General features: G+C 41.7%; 1 protein-coding gene across 2 annotated transcripts; it reads right to left on the bottom strand.

Annotated features, from left to right (window-relative positions):
* Positions 1 to 815: 815 nt before the first annotated feature.
* On the bottom strand, positions 816 to 23,822 carry YWHAG (tyrosine 3-monooxygenase/tryptophan 5-monooxygenase activation protein gamma). 2 transcript variants are annotated; one of them, XM_081089737.1, is made up of 3 exons: positions 23,332 to 23,822; positions 4,020 to 4,686; positions 816 to 1,244 (listed from the first exon to the last, which is right to left on the bottom strand). In XM_081089737.1, exons 1-2 carry the CDS (start codon positions 23,416 to 23,418, stop codon positions 4,030 to 4,032), a joined length of 744 nt encoding a protein of 247 aa, XP_080945863.1. In that variant the 5' UTR covers positions 23,419 to 23,822; the 3' UTR covers positions 816 to 1,244; positions 4,020 to 4,029. The 2 variants fall into 2 exon arrangements, with proteins under 2 accessions (XP_080945863.1, XP_080945862.1); XM_081089736.1 differs by lacking the exon at positions 816 to 1,244 and having other exon boundaries at positions 1,300 to 4,686.
* Positions 23,823 to 24,236: the final 414 nt, after the last annotated feature.

Raw genomic sequence — 24,236 nt, 5'->3', positions numbered from 1 at the left:
CTGTACTAGCAGTGGCACTCTCAGGATGATTCTGAGTGATGAATTCATAGGTGAATTCACTGACTACATAGGCAAAAACCTAGTCACACAGTGTTACTCCTAAAATAGAAATTACAATTTCTCAAAAAATTAAAAAGCTATCTTTTTCCACTGTGTGAACCAGTGCCCCTTACCCCTTCTCTCCTTCCTTTGCTGGAGCATGCCCAAGTTGATGGAGGAGGAAAGCCTTTGGCCCTGGCATTCCTTCCTGTAGACACAGCCCTCTTTGTAGATCATGCTGGATAAACTGCAATGTTACAGAGTATCATCACCATTCAATCTTCACTGTCATCTGGATTCTGTTAAAGGTATTCATTTCATAATTGTAAGCTCAATTTTGGTATTAGCAAAAGCAAGGCAGAACACCCCATACACCAGGCATGCAGTTCAGGTGGTGGACACATTCTGACAGCTGCCATCAGCAACAGCAAGCTAACTATGGCTGCTGACCACTTCAGAAGGACTAAAAAGTCCAAAACAAGCCTCCTATATAATAAAAGGCTAATATGCAACTTGGCCGGTCGCTATGATGTGCACTGACCACCAGGGGGAGCGCAGCTAAGGGCTCACAGTGGGCGAGCGCAAGGTTAAGTGCAGCGGCAGCAGTGGCGGCAGCGCTAAGGATGTCCGACTGACAGCTTAGGCCCGTTGACCGTGGGGAGCAGGCCTAAGCCATCAGTTGGACATTCCCTGAGGGTCCCAGACTGCAAGAGGGCACAGGCCAGGCTGAGGAACACCCCACCCCGACCTCCCACCCCCGCCGACTGCACAATTTCACGCATCAGGCCTCTAGTATATTTATAAACATTTGTAAGTACAAAGAACCACCTCATCAAACACATAATGAGATCTCCAACAATACTGGGCACCTAACTGAAAGATACTGAACCAGGCACATTACCCAATTTTAGACTTACACCCACCCCTAACCCCCACCACCCAAGGCTTAGAAGTTTAGTCATTTGCCCTAACATCAAGAGGAGCCGTGATTCGAACTAAGGTCTTTGCACTTCTCACAAACTGTATGCCATCTTCGAAGATCTAGTTGAAAGCACTCTTTTTGTAGGAGAAACAATGAAGGTCCAAAAGGTGCAATGGTTTTTCAAGGTCAGTAAACCCGTGTCTGACCCCCGGTAAGCGCTTTTCCCCGGAATCCAACCTCATTCTTTGAGTGGGGAGAGAGAGGATACCAACTCCAATCAAACCTTGAAAAGCAAAGGAAAATTTAAACTCATTAAATAATTTAAAACTATGCAGCACTGATGTCAGATCTGTAAGTTTATTTGCTCAATGTACGACAGCTACATAATGACTCACATTCATGATATTCCATCACTGAGGAAAACTGCTAAGAATGGTCCGTGTGTGAAATAATTCCTTAGAGAAACACGGAGTTGGAAAAATAATCACTGATTAGACCTTAAAAATAGTTCACTGCATAACATGACAAAAAGCACAAAGGCTCATCCAGAGAACATATTCATTGTTCTCCTACACTGTAATAGTTATAATTTCACCATGACAAACACCAGACATTAAGATTAAGCTAACACTGGTGTTTCTTTTGCCCCACCCCACCCCCAAAAAACAAAATATATAACTGCATGTCACTATAGCAACATCCAAAACAGATCAATTTGTTACAATCACTATTTGGTAGAGCAAACTTTACCCCCAAAGGAAAACTTAAATTAAAAAAACTTTAAAAAATTTGAAGACTTAATTTTTTGTCATAGGAATACATAACACCTACAGTATAAGTTAATAAATTTCAAGCTACTTTATAGAAATACAACACTAGCATGCACAATATTGTATCAATAGAGTAATGGAGGAATAATCATTTCACTGGAGAGACAATATCATAGGCAAGTGCATTTCTTTAAAAATAAAGAAAAGAAAAGAAACCATTCAAGCTGCTTAAATATCAAGTCTCCCATTTCCTCTTCATTTTTAGCCCTCAGGTATGATTTTATCTTGCATTATTCTAAAAAGCAGCCAGAGCCAAAGCTGAAAATTTAAAAAAATATATAGGTTTTGTAATTCCAGTAAATCATTTCCAAATGCTACAAGGACACAACACTGCTCACGGGACATGAAGATAAATTAAGGAAAGCCCCACCTATCCTCCCCCCTCAAATCTTTTTCCCTTCCATGGCATTGACTTTAGAGCCCTGTAAGGGGCAAAAGAGCTTTTACAGAGCTTCTGGTAGGATTCAGTTAATTGGGACTTTCACTCTAGCATAGGAAGGGAACCTTCTAAGGAAAGTCATGCTGGATAAACTGTGCAATGTTACAGAGTATCATCACCATTCAATCTTCACTGTCACCTGGATTCTGTTAAAGGTATTCATTTCGTAATTGTAAGCTCAATTTTGGTATTAGCGAAAGCAAGTGTCAGTTTTCCTCAATCATTACTGATACCTCTCCTTGCCTAACTAAAACAAAGGAACAAGTCTGGTGTCATGACCTATCTTGGGAATTCAGTTACTGATTTTATAAAAAAGGCTGAACACACATGCAACAGATCATGTTTTCAGACAGGTTTATCCAAAATGAGAATGGAGGACCTAAGGCTAAATGAAAACAAATTTGTGAGGATAGCAATGTGGTTTCCTTCAATTCTGAAACATGCACTGATTACACAAGAAATGAATCTGATGTCCATGTTTTTGTTAAAGAGAAAAAAATATATAGAGAAAGTTTTGGTCAAATAGGAGTTTAGTATTTATTATCTGATAATGATTTTAGTTTGTGTTCCTGTAACAACTGATTGGGGGAAAAGTGTTTTCAGGGAGGAAAAACTGACACACTTACAAGGCTCCCAGAACCGGACGGAGTGTTTATGAACAGAGCTCTTCCTTTTGGATTTTCCTACCAGTAAGCTTCTAGCACCTGAATTTTCACACACTGCACCACAAACTTTCTCAAAACGGCCACCCAGCTTCTACAACCCACACCTTTTCAACCCAACTGAGTGGCATCAGCATAAGGTACAGTGGGGAAGACTCAAGTGAAGAGCAAAACGGCAGCGTAATCCCTGAGGAAGGAGCTGTGGCGGCTCACAAATCAGGATTTCTCTGAAATATCAATGCAATAAATGACATACAGACCTGAATTTTCTCTATTTTTTGTGGTGTTTAATGTTTCTATTAAAGTGATTAATAACTTTTGTGGTGGACTTAAGAGGAAAGAAAGATAAAAATCCCACAGCCACCTGCCAAGCACCTATTAACCAATACCTAAAGTAGCTTTGATGCTTCTCAGGCAAGCCTTTGGCCTAGGAGATAACCAACCTGGATATGGCTGAATAAGGATGTAAAGCCAAAATAACTAGCAAAGAAAAATACACAGTCAATGGCTTGATGTTACATATGGCTGTAATGTAGAAATACTGTAAACTGCAATTTAGTGTTAATACTGTCATCTAATCAGAGACTTCAGAAAACTAGCAAGGCCTAACAACCATAAGGATAAATATACCTTATGTTCCAAGTCTGTCAGTTTGGGATTTAAACTATTCCATGTCTGGTAGAGTACACCCTGAAAAAAATGCACAGCTAATACAGATGAGATAGAAAGTACCCAAAACTTAAGACAAGAGCATATGTACATAAAAATCCTTACTGGAACCACAGAACTTACTGAATGAGGGCCATTCCACTGAAGTTTTCTTTTCATTTTAAAATCCTATTATCTAGCAATAAGTTAAATTAAAGATAGACAGCTCCACTTGCATTAATCTACAGAACAGTCCATATGCCGGTGTGAGGCTGCTATTCCAATACCAGCACAGCTAGCCTGACTTTCCACTAGTGGTATTTTGGCAAAAATGTCAAAGAGGCGATCAAAGACAGGACAGGTCGTGGGTTTCTCCCTAGGAAGGTCGTCCCTCCCTTTCCCTCCCCCACCCGACCCCCAAACTCATGGGAAAAAAATAAAGACTGCAGTAGTAGCATCAGCGTGCGCTGCCAGTCCACCTGAGGGGCCTTAATTGTTGCCTTCTCCACCATCGTCGTCTTGCTGATCGCTTGTCCAGAGCGTTAGGTTGTCACGAAGGAGCTGCATGATGAGAGTGGAGTCCTTGTAGGAGTCCTCATTGAGAGTGTCGAGCTCAGCAATGGCATCGTCGAAGGCGGTCTTGGCCAAGTGGCATGCTTGCTCTGGGGCATTCTGGATCTCATAGTAGAAAACGGAGTAGTTAAGAGCCAGGCCTAATCTAATGGGGTGAGTAGGCTGCATGTGCTCCTTGCTGATCTCATGGGCTTCGCTATAGGCCTTCTCAGATGATTCCACAACAGTCGCCCTTTTCTCTCCAGTGGCTACTTCAGCCAAGTAGCGGTAATAGTCCCCTTTCATCTTCAGGTAAAACACTTTGCTCTCATATTGGGTCTCACTGCAATTCTTGATCAGGTAGTTATCTAGCAGGCTCAGCACATCCTGACATACCGCTTCCAACTCCTTCTCTATCTTTTCACGATAAGCACGGACCATCTCTATCTTCTTCTCATTACCATCTGCAGAAGTCTTCTGCTCAATGCTACTAATGACCCTCCAGGAAGAACGGCGTGCCCCAACTACATTCTTGTAGGCCACAGAAAGAAGGTTTCTTTCTTCATTGGATAGTGGCTCATTCAGCTCTGTCACCTATTAAGAGGAAAAGAATAAAGAGTTGTTATGGTACAGATGTCAGTTGGGTTAATCATAACCATATACAGCTAAAACATAAACATCCATCAGATGATTAAAATGATTAATAGAGAAGTTACCAAGCTGTATGGGTATATGGAAGGGAGATGGAGGTGGAAAGAGCAATAGTAAAAAAAAAAAAAAATTGCAACTGGGTCAATGGTGCCTGAATCTCTGCTCCACACCTATAAAAGGACACATACTTATCACATAGCTGTTCCATGAAGAACTGTCAAGTCTAGCTATTAGATGACAAATCAAATTTTTAAATTTGATTGCAAAAGGTCAACAGTTCTTTCATGTAACATTACATACACACCAATCATAGGGAATTCTAGTATAGGTGGCTTATATACCTCGTATATACCACTAGTGGCCCAGTGCACAAACTTCGTGCACGGAAGGGTGTGTGTGTGTGTGTGTGTGTGTGTGTGTGTGTGTTCCTTCAGCTCAGCCTGCACCCTCTCCAATCGGGGACCCCTTGGGGAATGTCTGACCACCGGTAGTTGGACAGCCCTCTTGCAATTTGGGACCACTGGCTCCTAACCGCTCACCTGCCTGCTTGCCTGATTGCCCCTAACTGCCTCTGCCTGCCTGCCTGATCACCCCTAACTGCCCTCCCCTGCGGCCTGATCTCGCCCCCCAACTGCCCTCCCCTGCTGGCCTGATCTTGCCCCCAACTGCCCTCTCCTGCTGGCCTGATTGCCCCCAACTGCCTCTGCCTGCCTGATCACCCCTAACTGCCCTCCTCTGCAGCCTGATCTCGCCCCTCAACTGCCCTCCCCTGCTGGCCTGATCTTGCCCCCAACTGCTTTCTCCTGCTGGCCTGATCACCCCAAACGGCCTCTGCCTTGGACCCACCACCATGGCTTTGTCTGGAAGATGGCTGGTCGACCTGGTCTAATTAGCATATTACCCCTTTTAGTACAGATTATATAGGATAGGACTGCTTAAATGGGGGGGGGGGGTGGGGGAGCCTTTTTTGTCAGGAGATGCTCTTGGCAGACAAAAATACATAATCCCTGTATCTGGACTGATAGCCAGCTATATGCACTATACTGCCAAACTGGTCATTAAAAAATTGAACTGCTTTCTTACACCTTACACCCAACAGCTGTTGCCCTTAAAACCCCTCCTCAGCCCCCACCTTAGGTTCTGCCTTTGTAGTTCACCCAGATTAGGTTCTGACTGGTCAGTTTCTATGCCAGTCAGCGTCAAAAGCTTCGCCTCCTAGGCAGCCATTGGCTCCTCACACTTCACCCAGATTTGGTTCTGATTGGTTGGTTTCTATGCCAGTCAGCATCTCCGGCCTATCAACGGGCCTGATCAGAGAGGCGGGCCTGATCCGCAGCCCCCTCTGCAGTCAGCGCTTGGTCAGGGTGCCCACAGTAGTGGCAGTGCTGGGTCACCATGGCAACCCAGCACTAACTTCCAGTCGGTCGAGCCTTTGGTCATTTTGGATGTTATGGACCCTGGGTTTTTATAAATTAGGATTCTGTTCTCTTAAGAACAGAATAACAGCTTCTTTCTAATATTGCCCTGTCTGCTAAACTTCTGGGTGAGAATATTTTGAGTACTGGTTGAGAATACAGAGTCAACTTCAAGCAGACTTTTGAGAAAGAAGGAGGCTTTTCTGCTCTTGTGTTAAGATCATGAATTATAAACCTCAGAAAGTTAGTCAAAACTGGGGACATGGGACTGAGATTTTAGAAACTTGGGGAACACATATTTGTTATAGTGTTTGACTGAATACAATTAGCAATACAAAAGAGTGGAGAGGTGAACAAAGTACTTTTGAACTGAGGTGGCCAATAGGAATTAATGCTTCTTTCAATATGTGCCTTTCTAAAAGGTCTTCATCATCCCAAAGACTAATTGCCTTGAGAAAACTAAAGCAATAGCACACTGAGAACTCTGGTCAGGATGGCAGAGTAAATGAATGTGGTGCTCACCTCCTCCCACGACCACATCAAAATTACAACCTAAATTGTGGCAAAATTACAACGTATATTAAGAATCCAGAGGGAGCCCTAGCCGGTTAGGCTCAGTGCATAGAGAGTCGGCCCATGGACTAAATGATCCTGGGTTTAATTCTGGTCAAAGGCACATACTTCAGTTGCAGGCTCAATCTCTTCAGGGCACACGCGGGAGGCAACCAATAGATGTGTCTCTCTCACATCGATGTTTCTCTATCTGTTTCTTCCACTCTCTCTCTAAAAATATATATAAGTAAATAAAATTTAAAAAATAATCCAGAGGGATATCTTTTTAAAATATATATATTTTATTGATTTTTTACAGAGAGGAAGGGAGAAGGATAGAGAGTTAGAAACATCGATGAGAGAGAAACATCAATCAGCTGCCTCCTGCACACCTCCTACTGGGGATGTGCCCGCAACCAAGGTACATGCCCTTGACCAGAATCGAACCTGGGACCCTTCAGTCCGCAGGCTGACACTCTATCCACTGAGCCAAACCATTTAGGGCCAGAGGGATATCTTAACTGCAGAGGTCTCCCTGAGAAGCAAGGGGTCCCAGCCCCATAATCTATGGCTGCAAAAATCAGTGGGGATTTAGTTGAGGTGAGATGAAGGGCTACTGGAGTCCCAGATGTTCCTCTTAAAAGGTCTGGCATGGACTTACTCGCTAACACATTTCCTCGCTCTGAGCTCCAGTACTGGGGCAGCAGCTCAAAAGCACCAGGACATATGGAAAGGAAATGAATTGTCTGGCTTTAGGGTATGGGATGGAGGAGCAGCTCTGGCCTAGACAAAATGCTGGCAGGTGCCACTGTTCTTTTGCTGCACCTTCCCAGGTGGGCACCTAATCTGTCTCCATCCAACTAGCTAATATCACTTGCTGGCCTCACCCTGATGATTATTTGAGACCTCATACACTAGCCTGAACCTCTTTCACAGACTGTTCCTACTGGACCTGGCTCAAGCTTTGGACTGTCCTAAAATCCCTCAAAGGTCACCCAACTGGAGTGGCCGGTTAGTTGAACATCATTCTGTGCACCAAAGTATGCCAGTTCGATGCCCAGTCAGGGCACATGCCTGGGTTGCAGGTTCAATCCCTGGTTGGGGCATGTGCAGAAGGCAAACAATCAACGTTTCTCACATCGATGCATCTCTCTTTCTCTCCGCACCATCCCCCCCGCCCCAGCCCTTCCTCTGTCCTTGGTGAGGATTTTTAAAAAAACACCTCTCAAAGGTCTATAAACTCAAACAAGCAGTAGTTGGCCTCAGCATGCCCTGTATCTCCTGCTGAGTGGCACCTGGCTCTAGTGGCAGCTGGCCTTGGTTCATAGCATAGCCTCTCTTCCAGGTACCTCCAAGCTACCAACCACAGATTATTCTGTAGCGCCTACCAGGTGGCTCTAGGCCAGGCATAGGCAGTAGCTGAATTTGGCCTATACCAGAGCCACCCCCAGAACCAACATGCCTGGCTGGCTTCAGACCATACCAGAGAACCACCCAATTAGCTCCATAAATGACACACCCTAAGGGTGAACTTGGCAGGCACCAGAGCCCTGCCAAGGCGAAATCCACTCTGTAGGGTCAGTTTTTATAAAACAGCTTGTTTGCTGTAGTCATGGCCAGTCCTCACAGCCAGTTAGCCTGAGGGTCAATCCCACCAACCTGCCAATTGCAATCAAGGCTCAACTACAATAGGAGGATACACACAACCTACATAAGGGATACCCCTGGAGCACCCAGCTCAGGTTAACAGGGAGACTGGGTCTCACAGGACACTTACTACATAAGGCCAACCCACCAAGACTAGGAGATGTAGCAAATCTACCTAATACTTTGAAAGAACAAAACAAAACACCAGAAAAATAACTAAACAAAATGGAGGCAAGCAATCTACCAGATAGAGTTCAAAACATTGCTTATAAGGATGCTCAAGGAACTTAGAATAAACTCCATGAAAACTTACACAAAGAGATAAAAACCATTTTAAAAAAACCAGTCAGAAATTTTTTAAAAAAATAAGGCTAGTTTAAGGGCCTATGGAACAATATCAAGAGTAACAAAATCTGCCCTAGCTGGTTTGGCTCAGTGGATAGAGGGTTTGCCTGTGGACTGAGGGGTCCTGGGCTCGATTCCGGTCAATGGCACATGCCCAGGTTGTGGGCTCAATCCCCAGTGCGGGGAATGCAGGAGGCAGCCGGTCAATAATTCTCTCTCATCACAGATGTTTCTATCTCTCCCTCCTTCCCCTTCCTCTCAGAAATCAATAAAAATATATTAAAAGAAAAAGTAACAAAATCCACATTAATCAGGTACCAGAAGGAGAAGAGAAAGCAAGGGATTATAAACCTATTTGCAGAAATAATGACAGGAAATCTTCCCTAACCTGGTAAAGGAAATAGACAAATAAGACCAGAAAGTACAGAGAGTCCTAAACAAGATGAACCCAAAGAAGCTCACACCAAGACACATCATAATTAAAATACCAAAGGTCAAAGACAATAAGAAAGTCTTACAAGTACCAGAAGAAAAGCAGATAGTTATGTGCAAAGGAGCTCCCATAAGATTGTCAGCTGATTTCTCAACAGAAACTTTGTAGACCAGACAAGACTGGCCAGAAATATTCAAAGTAATGGCAACCAATGACCTACAACCAAGATTACTCTACCTAGCAAGGCTATCATTTAGAATCAAAGGAGAGATAAAGAGCTTCTCAGACAAGAAAAAGCTTAAGGAGTTCATCACCACCAAAACAGTCTTACAAGAAATGTTTAAGACTTAAGAAAAAGAGAACAAAATTATGAATAATAAAGTGGAAATAACTACAGTACATAGTTGTCAGATGGAAGGGGGATTAAAGAGCTGGCTGAAAAAGATGATGGGATTAAGATGCACCAATTGGTAGTTACAGAATATTCATGAAGATGTAAAGTACAGCATAGGTAATATAGTCAATACTATTATAATAACTATGTACGGTGTCAGGTGGGTACTAGATTTATTAACTTTGGATAATTTCATGTTACATAAATGTCTAACAATGTTGTACACTTGAAACTAATATAATAAAGAAATTAAATCAAATCACTAACACTACATTTAATTTATATAATTTGATTTCTGTGACATCAGAGCCATCCATATAGAGTATCAAGTGTCTGACAACCATATGAAACAGAAAATTTTACAGGGGGTAGAAGTCTTACTTTTTATTCCTATTCTGAGGTTACATTTTTTTAAAAATATATTTTTACTGATTTCAGAAAGGAAGGGAGAGGAGGAGAGAGATGGAAACATCAATGATGAGAATCATTGATTGGCTGCCCCCTGCATGCCTCACACTGGGGATTGAGCCCACAACCTGGGCATGTGCCCTTGACCGGAATCAAACCCAGGACATTTCAGTCCACAGGCTGACTGACACTCTATCCACTGAGCCAAATCGGCTAGGGCATGAGGTTACATTTTCATTTGTCTAGTTAACTATCATATCTAAACTGGTATATACTAAGTCAATCACAAAATCAAGAAACTCAGATCATTCACTATTTCCTAAGTTTTACAGCAGATTAGGCGGTTCCCTTGCCTGACCCTCTAATGTGCCTGTGCTCCAGCTGTAACATTAATTGCAAAACACTTCATACTTCTGCCCCTGCCTAGACTATTTTCCAGTGTTCCTGTCTGGAAAATACTTACACAATTATTAAGAACCAAGTTTATACTAATGTCCCCTATGAAATCTTCCCCCTCTCTCCTTCCACCTCCAGTTAAAACTGGCCACTCTAGAGGCCTCACTGTTTCCTGTGTAGCTCAACCATAGCATTTATACAGCAACTTATTACTTACAGATGTGAAGGGTAGGGTGGATATAATCCAAAAGATCTGTTAAACTATGGAGGGGAGGGGGTTCTGCTGGGATGCCAAGAGACTTGTTTTCTATGAATGAATCATTTACACCTTTATAAAGGGGGTGGGGTGGGGAAGGGCTAAGCTTATTGAAACTTGTTGTGTAATTTAAATAGCATCTCTCAGGCCCAGCTGGTGTGGCTCAGTGGTTGAGTGCAGACCCATGAACCAGGAAGTCACGGTTCGATTCCTGGTCAGGGCACATGCCCAAGTTGCAGGTGATGATTCCCAGTAGGGGGCATGCAGGAGGCAGCCAATCAATGATTCTCATCACTGATGTTGTGTCTATCCTTCTCTTCCTCTCCCTTCCTCTCCCTGAAATCAATAAAAACATATTTAAAAAATTTTTAAACAGTATCTCTCAAAAATAATTAAATCAAAATGTAAACCAAATCATTTTTATTAGTTTATTGTAACTCATCCTTTGTCCTTTAAATGAATCATGCTTTGCTAATTTTCACAATATCCAGCAAGTAATATACAAATATTTACTAAACTGATCAGTTTTAATATTAACCTCTTATTATGCATTACTAATTCTCCATTATAATGCTAGAGAACACCAGTATCTCTACCAGACATGACCTAAGTGCTACAGACCAGAGTGGGAGATTGGGTTTGGTATACTGGACTTCAAAGCAGAAGGAAACCAGGACAAAGGTGCTTTCTGCTCCATGATCCCCTACCACATCCCTTATAGAAACACCCCTTCTCCTGAATAAGGATGCTTGTCATCTCACATCCAATTCTTTATATATTCTAGGCTTTGGAGACACTATTCTTAGCCTCCGGCCATTGCCATTCCTGTTGGTTTCTGATATATATGTTCCAATATCCCAGAAGACTGGAGTTTTCACAGTCTCACCATTTACTAAGTGACCTAGGGAGCAAGATATGTCATCTTACTGGACTCAGTCTGCTTATCTGTAAAACAGAGGCCTCTGCCTGTTTCATAAGGTTATTGTGAGGGTATATCAGATGAAAGATATAAACTGCTCTTGACACAGTCAAGTGCTATAGAGATGTGAGCAATTACTTTAGAGAATAACTTAAATAATTTTCCTTCATTTTAAATCTTTTTTAAAAAATATATTTTATTTTATTTTTTTTACAGAGAGGAAGGGAGAGGAATAGAGAGTTAGATAAGGGAGAAACATCGATCAACTGCCTCCTACACACCTCCCACTGGGGATGTGCCTGCAACCAAGGTACATGCCCTTGACTGGAATCGAACCTGCGACCTTTCAGTCCACAGGCCAAGGTTAGGGCAATTTTCTTTCATTTTAATTCTCACCTAGGAAGCCCCTAAATTTCTTAATCTCCAAACTTATCTTCCTATATCAAGTATCTCTTCTCCTTTTTATCCTGTGCTCTATTCTAAGCTGAAACTTCCTTATCTACCTTACACGACTTTCTTTCCGTAAACTTTAGTATCATATATCTAAAAAAATTCCCCAGACTGGCTTTCTGTAGGCCTTGGGCCAACATATCACAGGACTCTAGCCTATATTCACTGAATGTGCAGATACAGAAGACTAACTGTCTATATTGCAAACTGATAAATGTCTTCCATGCAAGGAGCCAGAGACAGAGTCCTGGCCTTTGAGACGGAGTCCTGGCCTTTCCCCTAAATCATGCTACCCTTATTTCAAGAGCTAGCAACTATTTAAAGCTCAAATTACCTCACCAGTATGCTATATACCATTAGCTCTCATACTGAAAATAAAGTTTGGTTGCAGAATCCAAAGGTAGCAATTTGTGCACATGTAAAGTTTGTCTAGTTGCCTCAGACAAACTGGAACATGGAGATTATGAAATAACAATATCACCTTTAGATACAGTAACTCAACCACATTTGGAACATACTCAGATGTTCTCTGCCACTGAGAAACTGAATCAGAGGCAACAGCCTTTAACTCTAAAAAGTCTGTTCAAAGGAAAGCAAGGTTTCTCTAAAAACCTTAAGTCAGAATTTTGAAAAATCCTTAAGTTCAAAATGACTTGTATGAGAATGACTTTTACATTAAAATAAAGATCACAACTATACTACTTTTAAAGATCAAAAGATACTAGTTAATTTTTTAAAAGGACAAAAAAATTCCCCGTGTCTAAAAACTATTCAATGTGGGAATTCGTGAGATATACATCATTTGGGAAGGGAAGTAATGTTTTTCAAAACAGTTACTGAATTGTTTATAAGAATGCAGCATTTACAAATAATGGTCTCCAAATTTACTGTCATGGGTATTGGAAAATGTGGAAAGCTTGTATGTTGCAGTATTGTATGTTCTGCTTAAAAACAAAATTGAGGCTCCTCTCTTCTCAACTCTTACAATAGTAGCTAAAGTTCAAAGTTCTTTTAGTGAGTTGAAGATAAAGAGCTATGAGTAGCCCGGCCCGTGTAACTCAGTATTTGAGCGTTGACCTACGAATCAGGAGATCCCAGTTCGATTCCCCATCAGGGCACATGCTCAGATTGCAGGCTCAGTATCCAAAGTGGGGCATGCAGGGGGCAGCCTATCAATGATCCTCTCTCATCACTGATGTTTCTCTCTCCTCTCCCTTCCTCTCTGAAATCAATAAAAATATATATTTTTTAAAAAGAGCTATGAATAAAAAGGCTAGAGAAATCTGTTATTCCCACCAACAGTTTAAGAAATATAACTCCCCAAATCCCAGAAACGAAGGAATTAGACATTAGTTAATTAGTGTCAACTGTTCTTCCCTAAGAATTGAGGAGAGAACTCTTTTCTAAGATTAACAACCCCTGAGATTATGGAAAGGTATTTAGATGGCTTTCTGACCCTAAGTCTTAAAGCACTAAGTCATTCACAAATTCAACTTACCCATCACATCAAGAACACCTTAAACCATAACAAATAGAACTTTAAATGTTTAATCTTCTTAAATTAACTTACTACATTTAAAATGTATTTCTATATCTTGCAGAATCTAGTGTAGATGCTACAAAATAGCAGTTATGGTGGTAAACATAAAACACATTTAAGAAAGCTGAAAATCTCCACAAAGAACTGAAGTTAACATTCAAAAAATAAGATAGGAGAAAAAAGGACTTGTAGGGCAGTGAAACTATTCTGTATGACACATGTAAAAATCCACAGAATGGACACCACTGAGTGAATCCTAATGTAAACTATGGACTTTGAGGTGATAATGACATGTCATGTAGGTACACTGATTGTAAATGTACCACTTGGATGCTGAAAGGGGGGGAAAGGCTGTGAGGGTATATGAGAACTCCACTTTCCACTCAATTTCACTGTGAACCTAAAACTCTTTTTAGTGAGTTTAAAAACAAAACAAAAAAGCTATTAGACACTAGGTATAATATTTGGCCCCTTCATGCATTTTTTTGTCCTCCTAGGTTTGGAATACTATCACCTGAAAGGGCCAAGAAGCCATGAAAAAGGTAAATGCAGTGACTACTACATATGAACACCCCACACTAAAAACAGAAGAAATAAGATGGCATGACAGTGTGTATGTAATGAACATGGTGTCTATATACTGTGTGGGCAGTGAAATAACCATTGTAAATAAATGTGACTCTGTTCTGCTTGAATACAATTAATCATGTAGTCTGGAGATGACCTGCTTACTCAGATCTGAGTGAAATGCCTTAAACTTTTCTGTGCAGAAAAGAGTAAACAAGATGGACTCAAGACTGCTATCGTTAGAAAAGTCTACTTGCAAAACCGGCCTCTGGCTGGCATCTGAGAACTTGGATTCTAGAAGAGTTCCCACCATTCCCCATAAGAATGGCTCACTGTCCCTAAACTGTGCAAATAATGTGATTTACTTTAAACACCTGTTTTCCTTCTAGAAGTCTCAAAGTTTGCTGTGATGGGCAGAGAGTGCCTATGTGACCAGCCCCAAAACAACTGTTGGGCACTGAGTCTCAAGAGTTTCCTTGGGCCCAGCCTCTGTGGCTCAGGGGTTGAGCAGCGACCAATGAACCAGGAGGTCATGGTTTGATTCCCAGTCAGGGCACATAGCCAGGTTGCAGGCTCTATCCCTGTGCACCAAAGGGTTATGGGTTCAATTCCCAATCAAGGGTATGAACCTGGGTTGAAGGTTCGATTCATAGCCCTGCTTGGGGAATGTGTGGGAGTCAATCAATGTGTCTCTCTCATCTCTCTCTCTCTCTCTGAAAATCAATGGAAAAAATACCCTCAGGTAAGGATTAACAAAAAAAAAGTTTCCTCATTATACATTTCAGACATATGTCCTTCCTGTGTGACTCTGAGAACCCTTGAAAGCTTGTGCCTGATTTACTCTGATCTTCACCCTAAGCATTTTTTCCCTGTGCCAATCTAGCTTTGTATCTTTCCACTGTAATAAACCATAGTCACCAGTGAGACTATGCTGAGTCTGATGGCAAGGAAAATATACTTAAAAGCTACTCCTTAGCAGGTAATTCATCAAGCATTCATTGAACATCCTGCATGTGTGTCGCACTGCACCACATTGTGCTGATGCAAACTCCCCGAGGAGGAAACACACGCTTATTCACGTTAGAATATCAGTCACAGAGGTGTTCTTAAGGTAGCAGAACTATTCCTGAAAAGCTTAGGGAATATTTTAATTAGAAAGTAACAACTTTAGCTGTGTTTTTAAAAACCAACAGCAGTCACCCTGGATAAAAATTACAGAAGGGAAAAACATTCCAGCAAGAGGGACATTCTAGAAGAGTCATGAAACTTCCATGACATATTCAAGGCCTCACCCAAGGTCTGAGATGAGAGGAAAGCTAGCTGAGCACCTGAGTTTTTCTGACACCACCAAGTCCTATGATCTTTTCACAACTACATACAGTGGGACATTACACGTGATGCAGAGAAATGGAGTATTTTTCCTCAAGAGTAACACAGTTAGTGGCCCACCCAGCCTTTCAACCAACCCCTCTTGAGAGTAAAAGCTGAGGGTAAGCAGCACTTGGATATCAACTTAAGGAAGCACTCTTCTTAAAAATCAAGGAAAAATTAAATTATCTGCCATCTGGATTAAATGCTTCAAGCAAGAAACTATACTTTTCAGTTGCCAAATTTGAATGTAGAAATCTTGCTGGTAATCTGAGCATTTGTGGCAAATAGGAGTAATTTTAGTTGGATAAAAAGCCATGTTCCAAGATGGTAAATCCCAAATGGGCTGCAAGAGTTAGGAAAGTATGTAGGTACAGTATTGGCTAATGTGCTGACAAATAATGAACCTGGTTATATGAAGGCATATTATACCAATTCACTTTATTTTGTATATACTTTAAAGTTTCTACATTAGTTGTTTTTTCTTAAAATTTTTATTGATGGGGGGAGGGGGAAGGACAGGACATAAGTCAGTTGCCTCCAACACACAAGGGATTGAACCTGAAACCTGGGCCTGTGCCCTGACTGATGTACTAGATCAGTGGTTCTCAACTTTGGCTGCACATTAGAATCACCTGGGAATCTTTTTTAAATCCTGATTTCTGGGCCTCATCCTCGATGAGGAATCTAAAGATTCCCAGGTGATTCTAATGTGCAACCAAGGTTGAGAACCACTGTACTAGATGCTCCAACCAACTGAGCCACACTACCCAGGGCTCCATATTAGTTTTTTAAGGCAATCATTCTAATCACCAGAAAGCAGAAAAAGGGAGACTTGCCACAAATAAGCTAGCAGTCAAGCTTTCCCCCATTTGAACCTTTTATTTCTACTGATAGAGTGGTAGGGCATCCTTGAATTTTGAACCATGTGTGTATAATACCTACTCCAACAATTACATTTTTTTCAAAACTTTTAAGAGATCATACCTAGTACTAGTGATGGTTTCAAGATCCTTAAAAATTCTTAGCTATTCTTTCAGCAATTCATTTGGGTCTCTGTCCTAATATCTAAACTGTTTGGGAGCTTTAGTCACAAAGATATTCATGGAAGTTTTTTTTTAGTACACTATTTTTATTTTTTTAAATCCTCACCTGAGGATATTTTTTCCATTGATTTTTAGAGACAGTGGAAGGGAGAGGGAGAGACAGAGAGAAACACCGATGTAAGAGAGACACATAGATTGGCTGCCTCATGCATGCCACCAACCAGGGCCAGGAGCCTGTAACCAAGATAGGTGTCCTTGTCTGGAATCGAACCCAGGACCCTTCATTCCACTTATATCTGGAATCTAAAGAACAAAATAGCCCTAGCCAGTTTGGCTCAGTGGATAGAGTGTCGGCTTGGGGACTGAAGGCCATGGAAGTTTTATTTATAAATTTGGACAGTCTAAATGCTAAACAAAAAAATAATTAAATTATAACACACCTATAGAATTATTCAGCCAATGAAAATACTAATGACAGAAGAAGAAAATATCCTTGAAATCTTAAGGGAAAAAGACAATGTACAAAAGCAAGCCTAAACCTGTAGAAAAAGACATGATGGCAGTATCTGTCCATGGGGAATTATGGTGATAATACTTGTCTTCCCCCCCCCCCCAAAAAAAAATTCTAGCACCCTAAAATGCCAGACATTTTAATCATCAGTAGTCAGTCCCATTGATGACAGCCTTCCAAAAACCAGGCTCTTAGAAAAATCACAGCATCCCAAAATTTAAGATATTCTAGAATAGTCCTTCCCTGCTCACTTGCTTTGCTTTCCTCAGAATGCTCTTTACTACTGTTCCTCTCCTGTCCTGTTAGTTCTCCTTGCCCTTCTGGATTGTCATTTTCAGCCTAGAAGAAAAAAATTCTAGTGTCTAAACTTGAGTTTTTATTTCTACTATACAAATGTAGTTAGAAAAGACCAGATGCAGTTCATACGTGAAAACTGAAGTATGTTTTGGAAATAACAACCATCCCCACAGTGTACCCATACTGGGCAGGCCTAATGTACAAGTGTACTGCAGGGAGTATGGGATTGTTTGCCTAGCTACTATTCATGCTGGACCTCCTCTACAAAGACATACTCATTCACTATTTCATGTTAAACTGCTACAGAAGGAGGATTATACTGAAATGAATGGTACCGAAGTGAAACAATTCAGTTAAAAAAAAAAATTTTAAGCTTATCTCTGCATCTTTAAAGTACTGGCACCTTAGGCAACTTTGTTTCCTAGATGGAGGCTATTTAAATATGATGCTATAATTCCTTTCAGAAAGCTAAAGAAATTTCAATGATCTTCCAAAGCAAACCTGGTGGGAGAGGGCAACAGGGGCATAAAAGCCTTCTTCTCCTGACCTCTTAGCCTTCTCTCACTTCTCCATACACTGCAGCTGCTCTCCACTCAGCTGTGGGGGAGGGTGGATAAGGGATTCCTCTTGAGCTACTACTGTCATTACATATTCAGCTGCCCATTGCTGTCACTGTCATATTCCCAGCTCTGACACCCTGTTATAGTAACAGAATTATTAAGGACACTACACCTAGGCTCTACTCACTAGTCTGGCTTTGGATCTCTCCAAAAAATATGATGCAATTCCAAAGAAAATAAGACCGGAGTTTATTTGGAAATGTTTTAAATGTCATGTTAAAAATCAATGTATGTCATGATGTAAAATACAGCATAGAAAATATAGTCAATATTGTAGTAACTATATATGGTGCCAGGTGGGTACTAGAAATGTTGGGGGAACACTCTGTTAAGTATATGACTGTCTAACCACTATGCTGTGTACCTAAAACTAATATAAAATATTAAATGTAAGCTGTAATTGAAAAACAAAAAATTTTTAATATCTATGTAATGGGGGAGAGTGGGGGGGGGAACCAACCAATGAATTCATGAGTATATGCATAACCCATAAACACAGACAATAGGGTGGTGAAGGCTTGGGGGGAAGGGGATAGGAGAGGGCAATGGGAAAAAAAGGGACATATGTAATACTTTCAATAAAGATTTATTAAAAAATAATAAAATCTATGTAAGAACACTCATTTCTATTTACCTGTTCACAACCCAACTAAAGCTTTGTGGCACATTAAGAGTATTCAACTCAAGGTACAGAAAAAGCTACCGCTTTGGGACACATCCTTACAAGTGAAATGCTGATGAAAATTTAGTTTAGACTTAAGCAGTTCATTTATTTTTTAAAAAAAGATATATTTATTGATTTGAGGGGGGGGGGGGAGAAAGAGATAGAAACATGGATAAGCTGCCTAATATATGCCCCCTACCGGAGATCAAGCCCCAAACCCGGGCATGTGCCCTGACTGGAATAGAACTGGCAACCTCTTGGTGCATGGGATGATGTTCAACCAACTGAGCCACACCTGCTGAGCAGTTCTTTCAAAAGGAAGGAAGAAAAACTCATGCAAACTCTTTAAGATTTACAATTTTTATTGTTTCTGCAAATTCATGGGACCAGACCAGTTATTTAACCATTTACCTTAAAAATTAAAGTTTTCTTTTGGGAATTTTTGTTGATTACTTTTCATGTAACTTTACTTAACTATTCAAATTCATAAATTCGTAACATTAAAATAAAAAAAGTTTAAAAAATAAGACAAGATAGTGGTTTATATAGTGGTAATTGCCCCCCACCCTTGACTATTAAACGTATAAAGTAGTCTTTTCTTTTCTTTCACATCCCTTGAAATCTGGTAGAAATACAGAAAAATGCCCTGCCAAATAAAAGGGTTAGGGCTAGTGACATGGGGATGAGAAGAAGCTTCTGGCAGGTTTAGAATCATCTAGCCACTGCATTTAACATCTTATTTATGGGAATCCCATCAGGTAAGAATCCCATGTTTGAATAGCTCACCACTCTCAGTAAGGCATAGGTTCATTAGGGGGCTGCTACCACACAACAGGGAAATCATCTGTAACAAAGTCAGCCTTGGGGTGGAAAATAAGACATAACCACACCAGCAAAATTTCTATGATCTCCAAAGTTAATAGTTTACTCTGATTTCAGGTAAAATTTTCTTATTTATTTGAGTAAGTCTTTAAGCTCTGTAATTTTTTAAAAATTTATGCTGAAAAGGTTCAGAAGTTAGAAAACAAAGACAAAGGGATACTGATTACCACTGGCTTTGCTGTTGTACTTCATTACTGACACATTCCTGAACCAGTCATGTTTCGAAATGCAGCCAGCGACAGCCAGACCATCATCACTTTTAAAGATAACATTTTCTCATTTTTTTCAACTAGAGATGATGGTTATACAACATTGTGAATATACTAAATGCTACTGAATTGTACACTTGAAAACGGTTAATTTGTGCCCTGGCAAGCCAGTTCAGTTAGTTAGAGCCCCCCACTCACCCCTGGTTTCCCCTCTCTCTAAAAAAGCAATGAATAAGAAAATTTGAAAAGAAAATGATTAGTTTGTTATGTGACTTTTACCTCAATAAAAGCAAGGTCGATAGGAGAAAAAGGAGACATTTGTAATACTTTAAACAATAAAGAATTTTTAAAAAAGGCAAGGTCATTTTCTCCACTTTTTTTAAAAATAATTTAGAGTTTGGTGTAATAAATAAGTAAGTATTAAGGGATAAAATCCTCCCCAGGGTCAGCAGTTACTCCAAAAGATTAATGAAGATGTACATTTAGCAACATCATTATCTCAATATAATTTTTAAATAATTACAAAAAGCAGTTAACATTCATTTCAGTTATTGGGAAGGATAACACATAAAAAGCAAATTGTTATCTGTATTCTTTCCACTCCCAAGAAGAGAACAATTGAAACCACATGACTCAGAATAATGGCTGGCAGAACTCCACCTCTGAAGAGTCCAGAGGTGTCATTACTGCATTAGAGATAATGGCTATTGATCTAGCCTCCTGGAAGAGCTAATAGGAAAAACAGTATTTCAGATAGCAAGAATTTTAAAGTCTATCAATTCTACTAGGAAGACTTAAAATATAACTAAGGTAGCCTCTTGTCACCAATGCCCCACCCACACACAGGAGTTAAACTGCTTAACCCAGTGACTTAAAATTAGTAGCCCAGAACCTTTTTCTCTACACCCACCCCAGGCAAATACTAGTAGCCTGCTTAGAACATTAACTTCCCGGCCATTAAAATCCAAAGGATAAGACAGCACTGTCTTATCAGTAGGAAACATTTAGGTGTTCATTGTCTTCTTAAATGCAAGACTGCACATTTGTCTTAGAAGACTAAATTTCCCTTTTTCTTCCTTTCCAAAATACTGCATATTATTTCTAGCCTGGTTATCCACATACAACTACCACTCTGCACAGATCCCAACAGTGCTATTACTAGAATAATTTCATTAAATGCAAATAAATCCCTCTAACATGTAGGACTGAGTATTTTCTTTTTATCTTCCAGTACTTTCCAAATTCCCCATGAGATGACTTTTATTAAAAAACAAACACACCCAAAACCACAAAGTTTTATAAATAGTTTCCATTTTGAGCACCTACTGCCTTTATTTAATCCTTACAACTTTTTCAAGTAGGTATTGACCCATTTTACAGATGAGGAAAATGAGGTTCAAGGTAAACCTACTTCATCAAAGTCACAGTAAACAGGTTTGAAAAGAGGTCTGCTTTATTTGACAGTGTTTTTTCCTCCAACTCCATCAAGGAGAAGCATAAATATAGCAAAAGAAAACTTTTCCAATACCAACCGAGTGTTTTGTAACGTAATATTCCCTAACATTTACTGAAAATGATTGAGTAGGAAGTCATATTTTGTTAAGGTTTTTAAACCTGCCAAGTTAATAACAGGCAATAAACCCAAGTATACAGCCCATTCCTGCACTATGATCAAAAAATATATTGTTTAAAATTTCTATCTTTATTCCATCACTGTCCCATTTTAATGGTGAGATGAATGTTTAAAAATACAAATGTCTTATACACTCTTATGAGAAAACTAGAAATAGGAAAATGAATAGGCCTATCCAGAGGTCACTGACCTGCATGTGTAAGGGTAAATAAAATTATTTTTTGCACTAATCCTCATCTGCAGGAAGATGAAGTGTTCAATTCCACCTGGCTTATCTGCTAATTTCTGCATTACCTTGGACAAATGCCATTTGCATACTCCCTACCAGCCCTTAGGTGCATTGCAGCCTCTGTGTCATTGTGTGACATCACTGGGTTGCTTTGGATATAGGTGGGAGGTCACCCGCTTTTCTGTGAAACTAGAAGTACGGAAAAATTAGAAGAGTCTAAATAATAATATATTTCCAATATTTATAACTATTAAAAACGCAACTTTTGTCATTTGAGGTTTAAAATGTTTTAGGATAGCAACTGTGGCAATATATTAATTCATTGGTCCTCCCACTTTCAGAACCAATTGTCTTGCTTAATGAAATAAAATTTTGTTCATGTAGCTGACTTAAATATAAAGGCATCAGCTTATCTTTTGTGAACTCGTAGTTATTTAGTAATCTGTAATACCTATACTGCTTTGTTAAAAAGATTTTAACATGCATGCTACACATCTAAATCCACTTCACACTAAAGATGCATTTTTAAAATCTTTGTTACATAAGGTAGGAAGTTAAATATTAAGATATTGGGAGACCTAAATCGTTAATTGGGCTAATTTTCCATGTTTCATTTAATAATGCTCAATTCCTTCCCCCTCCTCTAATATCAAATTCGTTGACAGCCCATTAGATAAACGCAGTGTTACTGACAAAATGGTGCAATACAGGCAGGAATCTGCACACAACTGGAGACCAGTATTCCCTTTTCACTAGCATGAAGATGTGCTAGCTTGTGTGTCCTCTGCTCAAGTCTTAGATTTATCTAACAAAACAAAAAAAATTTTAAAAACACTTTTTCCCATTTAAAATAACTCCTCCCAACCTCCACCCAGTCTAGGCTCTCTGCAATATGACAAATGCAGAATCTTCTGGAATGACTTGATACTGCCTCCCACCACCGCTTTGTTTGCAATAACAGGTTAGAGAGAATATTTTTTTTTCAACTTAATAGGAATTTCAACAGATGTGTGCCTGTATTTAAAAAACAAACAGCATATGTCACAAATTGAACCAGTCAGATAAATTCACAACCTTTATTTTAAAGACAATACCTACCGTTTTCAATACAAAACACTCGGAAAAAATGGAAGATGACATGTCGAGAACAATCGCGCCCCCCTTCCTAACAGCACGAGGACTTTGCTTTGGGAAACGGAGAAGGATGCTTTTGTTAAGAAAAACGCGGGGAAGGTTTCGATTCTGCACCCCTGAGCCCGGGTTTTCGGGGAAGCCTACATTTTCCTCAGGGAGGTTCCACGGGATCTGTCGGGAGGGGCAGCGGGGAGGACGGGGAGCGGCGGGGGAGGAAGAGGGGAAGATGTTAAGAAACCCGGAGCCGAGCCGAGTGAACGCGAGAGGCGCCGCCCAGACACCAGGGAGAGAAAGAGGAACCGCATCCATGCGGTCCCCCGCCCCCACGCCAAGGCTGGGAGGAGGGGAAGTGGGGCACAAAGGATGCGCAAGACCCCCGCTGGGGCCCCCTGCAGCCCTGGAGACGCGGGGGGCAGAGACCCCACTTCAGAGATCAGCCCCGCAAACCCCGCCCTAGCCCGGGGAGGGTCTAGAAGGCCGCGCCATCGGGCCTGGGGGACACTCTGGGAGAGGCCGCGTCACAATCCGGGTCCCCACATTCGCTATCGGGACCCTCCCCTGTCCGCTTAGCGAGCGAGAAGGCCCTGCAGTCACCACAGGCGACTAATCCACGGGTCGTCCACGCGTCTGCGAAGGGGTTGGGGCGATGCGGGGGAGGGGAGGAGGAACTCACGTTCTTCATGGCCGCGGCCATGTCGTCGTAGCGCTCCGCCTGCTCGGCCAGCCGGGCTTTCTGCACCAGTTGCTCGCGATCCACCATCTTCGCGGGCTGGGTCGGGCCGGGCGAGAAAACCGGGGAGGCCTGAGGGCTCAGAAGGCGGCTGCGGCGCGGCTGGAGCCGTGTGCCGGAGGGGCCGACCACGCAGCGGGTGACTGAGGGGATGAAGGCGGCGCGAAGGCTGCAGCTCGAGTTGCAACCGCGGGAACGGGCGTGAAGCGGCTGCGACTGCAGTGCGTGCCGCGGACGGACAACCCCCTGCGGTCCCGCCCACGCCGCGTGACGCACAGGGCCCGCCCACTCACGCACGCCGCCAGGCTCCGCCCCAGCTCTTCCGCTTCTCTGGCTTCCCCTCCCCAAATCAGCTCGCCGCCGCCTTTAGGGTGTCCCTTCCTTCCTCTCTGCCTCTCAACACCCGCGGTTCTTCACTGCACCCCGGTTCCAGCGCCCCAGCTTCTCCAGATGCCTCCCCGCCTCCCTCCTCAGGTCCCCGCCCTACCAGGCCCCCGGCGCCTGGGCCCCTGGGAGTTGTAGTTCATCCACTGGCGAGGTGATACATTGGAGAGATCAAGGACAAAGGGGCGGTCAACACTACATCTCCCAGTGGTCATAGCGCGCAACCGCAGGGAGAGGATGGGCTGTAATTCCGCGGCCGCTGGGGACCCCTGGTGGGGACGAAGGCTGCTTCAGCCCGAGCTAGTGCTGATTCACGGCCCCGCCCCATATTCTCCAGGAAATTACAAAGGTGAAGGGCCAGGGCCTCAGCCCTGGGCCTGGTCTCCGAGGTCAAGCAGCTGGCCAAGGTGGTTCACCGGTGAGGGGGCCCGTCTACTGTAGATCCAAACTGTCAAGGTAATGCC

Source organism: Myotis nattereri (genome assembly GCF_964212035.1).
Source record: "Myotis nattereri genome assembly, chromosome: 4".
Taxonomy (NCBI): domain Eukaryota; kingdom Metazoa; phylum Chordata; class Mammalia; order Chiroptera; family Vespertilionidae; genus Myotis; species Myotis nattereri.
This window is presented reverse-complemented; position numbering and strand designations above follow the sequence as displayed.

Excerpts from the sequence above, each read along its gene's own strand:
- YWHAG (XM_081089737.1), bottom strand. The coding sequence starts at position 23,418 with ATGGTGGATCGCGAGCAACTGGTGCAGAAAGCCCGGCTGGCCGAGCAG. Across the intron at positions 4,687-23,331 it reads TGGCCGCGGCCATGAAGAAC|GTGACAGAGCTGAATGAGCC; the intron begins GTGAGTTCCTCC and ends TCCTCTTAATAG.